We start from the raw sequence: 2,524 nt of genomic DNA on the forward strand, positions 1-2,524 counted from the left end.
CTTCGAGGTAATTTGAGCCCTTACCCAATCTTTGGTGACATGGACTAGATAAAAACAGTTATCTGCAAATAGGTTCCCTAACACACCTTAAAATCATTAGGTGACGACTCTTCTCTTTTAATACCTCCTTTAAAAGAGTTGTCACACATCGAAACCCGCTTTTGCGAGAAAACGGGGTGTCACAACATGGCTATGGGAAAATTTGCAAAATGGCAGATATTACAGAGTGAGTGCGACATCATCTATGTGACTCAGAAGGCAGTCAAGGGGCAAGCATTGGCTGATCAATTAAAGGAGAATCCAGTAGACGGAGAATACGAATCATCGAAGATCCTGACGAGGAGGTGTCGTTTGTAGGTGAGGATATTACTGAAGCATACGATAGTTGGACGGTGTTATTTGACGGGGCAACAAACTTCAAGGGAGTGTGTATCGAATCTATTTTAGTATCAAAGACCTGTCAACATTATCCGGTATCCGCAAAACTCAGGTTCACGTGCACAAACAATATGGAAGAATATGAGGCCTGTATCTTGGGACTTAGGTTGGCCATCGACATGAATGTTCAGGAGTTGTTGGTAATCGGAGATTCTGATCTATTGGTACACCATGTACTAGGAGAATGGGCTACCAAGAACACAAAAATATTGCCATACTTGCATTGTGTATAGGAGTTGATCAAGAGGTTCACAAGGATAGAATTCAAAGATGTCCCAAGGATCCAGAATGAGTTTGCAGATGCATTAGCCACCCTATCTTCCATGATACAACATCCAGACAAGAATTTCACCGAACCTATCCCAATAGGAATTCATAAGCAACCAGCTTATTGCGCTCATGTTGAAGAAGAGTTCGACGGAAATCCATGGTTCCACGACATCAAAGAATACTTGGAAAAGGGAGAATATCCAGAGAATGCTACACACACTTAGAAGCGCACGCTTCGAAGATTGGGTAACAATTTCTTTCAAAGAGGAGGAATTCTATATAGAATGACTCCTAATTTGGGATTATTGCGATGTGTCGATTCCAAAGAGGCATTTAGACTGCTCGAAGAAATACATGCCGAAACTTGCAGACCTCACATGAACGGTTTCATTTTGGAGAAGAAGATATTAAGAGAAGGATATTTCTAGATGACTATGGAAACAAACTGTATCAAATATGTTCAAAAGTATCACCAATGCCAGATACATGCTGATATGATACAAGAGTCGCCCAACGAACTCAATGCAAAAAGTTCACCCTGGCCTTTCTCTGCTTGGGGCATGGATTTCATCGGACCAATTGAACCCGCTGCTTCAAACAGACACATGTTGATTTCAGTGACTATAGATTACTTCACAAAATGGGTTGAAGCCACATCTTATAAGTTTGTAACTTAGAAGGTCGTAGCAGATTTTGTCCAGGACCGCATTGTTTGTCGATTTGGAGTACCTGAGTCAATTATTACTGACAATGCCACCAATCTCAATAGTGATCTGATGAAAGCCATGTGTGAAACATTCAAGATCAAGTATTGGAATTATACAGCATACAGGCCGCAAATGAGTGGAGCCGTAGAAGCCGCCAACATGAACATCAAGAAGATATAGAGGAAAATGGTGGACAACTACAAGCAATGGCACGGAAAGCTACCATTTATTTTGCTCGGATACCTCATCACAATTCGTACATCAACTGGGGAAACTCCTTATCTAGTGATCCATGGTACCGAAGTTGTTATCCCTGCCAAAGTAGAGATCCCTTAGGTAAGAATTATACAAGAAGACGAGCTCAACGACGCGGAATGGGTATGGAACCGATAGGAACAACTAGCTCTCATTGATGGTAAAAGAATGAATGCGGTATGTCACTGTCAACTCTACCAAAACAGAATGGAAAGATCTTTCAATAAAAATGTTAGGTCAAGGCAATTCACACCTGGGTAATTTGTGTTGAAACGAATCTTCCCACATTAGGATGAAGCAAAGGGGAAATTATCACCCAACTAGAAAGGCCCTTACATGGATCACCGAATACTAATAGGAGTAGTGCTTATACTCGTAGAAAAGGATGGAGAGTTTTGGCCAATGCCTATCAATTCAGACATAGTCAAGAGATACTATGTTTAAGACTATGTTCGCACTTTCTATTTGATGTAACCTGAACTTTGTAGGGGGGATACGTAGGAAGCCCTGTAGGTTCGGTTACATCATAATAAAATCTTCATTCGCCCTACGGTCAGAAACTGGGGTAAGATCTCGAGTTCTCCCGATCTCATCATATTTAGAATTGCCAAGGAATGTATCGCCAGAAGTATGCATTCAAACTGGGGAAGAATTTTGAGGAGGATCCTCAAAATTCCGCGTTAAGGAGGTTGCAATGTCTCAAAAGCGTGTCATAATCACCAAATCAACAAAATTATTTTCTCTCGTGCATTATTAAATATTTCAAATAAGTACATTTTTATATAAATAATTTATCACAAATGCATGTTTTTCAAAAATTTCATTTTTATGGTAGCCAGACGTTACCCGGGGTG

The 2,524-nt window shown here is 40.5% G+C and overlaps 1 protein-coding gene across 1 annotated transcript; it reads left to right on the forward strand.

The window, feature by feature from the left end:
- The first annotated feature begins 509 nt into the window (after nucleotides 1–509).
- Nucleotides 510–932, forward strand: LOC138908054 (uncharacterized). Its single transcript, XM_070198690.1, has 2 exons — nucleotides 510–602; nucleotides 672–932. The coding sequence occupies exons 1-2, from the start codon at nucleotides 510–512 to the stop codon at nucleotides 930–932; spliced, it is 354 nt and encodes a 117-aa protein (XP_070054791.1).
- Nucleotides 933–2,524: the final 1,592 nt, after the last annotated feature.

The sequence above is a fragment of the Nicotiana tomentosiformis genome, chromosome 3 (assembly GCF_000390325.3).
Source record: "Nicotiana tomentosiformis chromosome 3, ASM39032v3, whole genome shotgun sequence".
NCBI classification, from domain to species: Eukaryota; Viridiplantae; Streptophyta; class Magnoliopsida; order Solanales; family Solanaceae; genus Nicotiana; species Nicotiana tomentosiformis.

What these genes read in the sequence shown, in the direction of transcription:
- LOC138908054 (XM_070198690.1), top strand. Translation starts at nt 510, where the DNA reads ATGGAAGAATATGAGGCCTGTATCTTGGGACTTAGGTTGGCCATCGAC. An exon ending in TCGGAGATTCTGATCTATTG is followed by an intron (nt 603 to 671) that starts GTACACCATGTA and finishes CATTGTGTATAG; the next exon opens with GAGTTGATCAAGAGGTTCAC.